Here is a 2,675-nt window from a genome sequence, read left to right on the forward strand (position 1 = left end):
ATACACTCCTTTTGCTGTGTCCGAGTGTGGATCGATTGGCTGTACGCACAAGTTGGGCTAACTTACAATAAGCGAGCAATTAATGAAACCACCAAATGCATATTTTAACAAAGATGTGTCCCTATTGACAAAGATCCAAAATTCCATTGCATTTGTAATTACAACCTTTTCTTGCTAACCAAATCTTGAATCCCGTTTACTCCCAACAATTTTCGTTTAAAAAATACCAATTTCGATTAGGACCATATATGATATGCCAAAATTAAAATTCACAAAAACCAGTAATTTTAAGCAATTTTGTATGCAACACGAACTTAAATTTTGAAGTCCGTGAATACTATGCTCATTTCTAATTCTAAGTTTTCGTTGTCCCGGATAATCTCCTCCACGAAGTTTTCTATCGTTTCATTCAAAGCGAATTGCCGTATTTTCTAATCGTAAAATCAAAATAAAAAGAAGGTGACCAAAATTATCTGTAAGTTGAACACGCATAGTAAATTGAACTGTAATTTTTATACAAGTCATTACATGTATACATAGCTAATTCAAATATACATCGAGAGGAGATTTCAACAGTATATTGGGAGAAGATGTGTGGACTGAGGATGGATCAAACTTATCTGTAACCAATCACATAGTAAATTGAACTGTAATTTTTATACAAGTCATTACATGTATACATAGCTAATTCAAATATACATCGAGAGGAGATTTCAACAGTATATTGGGAGAAGATGTGTGGACTGAGGATGGATCAAACTTATCTGTAACCAATCACATACAATAGATGCTCACAGATTTAGTAACAGTAACAGCGCTACTCAATTTATGGGACTTACTTCTTCTGACCAGAGATTTGATTTCCGGCGAGAATCCTTCACGTTCCGGAACTTCTGGGATCGTCGAAAGTGCGCCACACTTGTCGTATATCACATAGAAACCTTCTTGAGGCACGAATCCTGGGGCAAATGGGTCGTTTTCGGTGTTATTGATCTTGCTGCTGAGATTGGGTTTGAAAACTGACCGCATAAGCCTGTGGACGGAGCACATGATTTTAGATGTGGGTTTCTTTTTTGTCGGCGGTGGAGGAGGTGGAGGAGGGATTCGGTGGCCGTCGGTTAAGTGGGGCATGGAGAGAGTTCTGGAAGCTATGGCGGAACTAAGCTGCTGTTCGAATGATCTCAACTCGAACGAATCGTAGAGAGAGCTACCACAGTCCCACACCAAATGCTTCGACGCCGGTTGATCTTGCTTCGTTTTCGTTATTTTTTCCATCTTTTTGTTTTCCAAGGATCGAGAAGATTTCGATCAGTTGGGGAAGATGGAATTGAAGCTTGTGCTAGACGGGTGAAGTTTAATAATGGTGGGTGGAGACGTGGAGTATGAAAATAACTAGGCTACGGGACTGCAAAATTCACGTCTCCCTGTTCATTGCTCACATGCTTATACAAGTTTTTATCAAATTAAAAAATTTATTAAAAAAATGTAATATTCATATTAAAATTTGTATTTTCATGCTAATAAACAAATTTATCAATATTTTTCATAAACAAAATGTAAAATTTATAAATTAAATATGAAGATTATTATTTTTCATCAAAGAGCGGATTAGTGACTCTACCAACAAACTTAATCACGGACTAACAAATCGAAATATTATAAAATTTGAATTTGATTAATTTATTTTAATGAGATGCTCTGATATAGTACAAGGCGGAGGTATTATTATTTTTATATATTTATATTGCATTTTAATTTGTTATTTTGCATTCATTAAATCTACTAAATGTTACTTAAAAATATATATATGTGCGTGTGTGTGTGAGAATCAAATTCAGCAAATATTATTGCGTTGTTGATACAAAATGTGAAGACAGGATAGGATGAATGGTGTTAAAAACACACAAATAAACAGTCGAACGATATTCTCGCGTATCAAACCACTGATTGATTTTCTTCGTAAAATTTTGTAAGAAAATCTCACAAACCAATTTTATAAAATAACTTTTTATGTTAATCATAAAAAAAAATTCATATAAAATTTAATTTAACCGATAAGATGGATGTGCACTGCAGATGTGACGTGCAGCGCAAGTGCTCATTAAAGAAGTAATATTGATCAAGTAATTAGAAATTTTATATTGTTTCAATCATGAAGCAAATTATTCCTGCATTGATGGTTTAATATGGCCGACTACTCAATCGCATCAATATATTTATTGTGATATTTGGACAAGACATTTTGTAATAAAAGTAAGAAGCACTCGTCTATTTTTTGGCAATATATTATTAAAAATTTAGTCCAATAGAATTTTAATTTTTCATTAATTTTTAATTTCGAATTATCTGACATGATTACTGATATGATATTAAATATGAGTAGGTTTTTTTTGAGACGGTCTCACAAATCTTTATCTATGAGACGGATCAATCATACTGATATTCACAATAAAAAATAATACTTTTAGCATAAAAAGTATATTTTTTCATGCATAACCCAAATAAGATATCAGTCTCACAAAATATGATCCGTGAGACCGTCTCATACAAGTTTTTGCCATAATTAATGATATTATATTAATATTTTTTGATTTTATGTCAATATATTTAATGTCACATTAATACGATTCAAAATTCGGGATATATATATTCATAAAATTAATTTGCATTTATCA

The 2,675-nt window shown here is 32.4% G+C and overlaps 1 protein-coding gene across 1 annotated transcript; it reads right to left on the reverse strand.

Annotated features, from left to right (window-relative positions):
* Positions 1–684: 684 nt before the first annotated feature.
* LOC142504457 (uncharacterized) lies at positions 685–1,275 on the reverse strand. The gene is made up of 2 exons (XM_075617320.1): positions 840–1,275; positions 685–764 (listed from the first exon to the last, which is right to left on the reverse strand). Exons 1-2 carry the CDS (start codon positions 1,273–1,275, stop codon positions 685–687), a joined length of 516 nt encoding a protein of 171 aa, XP_075473435.1.
* Between the last annotated feature and the right edge of the window lie 1,400 nt (positions 1,276–2,675).

This window comes from Primulina tabacum, chromosome 9 (genome assembly GCF_025594145.1).
Source record: "Primulina tabacum isolate GXHZ01 chromosome 9, ASM2559414v2, whole genome shotgun sequence".
Lineage (NCBI taxonomy): Eukaryota > Viridiplantae > Streptophyta > Magnoliopsida > Lamiales > Gesneriaceae > Primulina > Primulina tabacum.

Bases quoted from the DNA above. Each gene is read 5' to 3' on its own strand.
- LOC142504457 (XM_075617320.1), bottom strand. From the start codon at position 1,275: ATGGAAAAAATAACGAAAACGAAGCAAGATCAACCGGCGTCGAAGCAT. The intron at 765-839 runs GTAAGTCCCATA...GATTGGTTACAG, and splicing joins CAAATCTCTGGTCAGAAGAA to ATAAGTTTGATCCATCCTCA.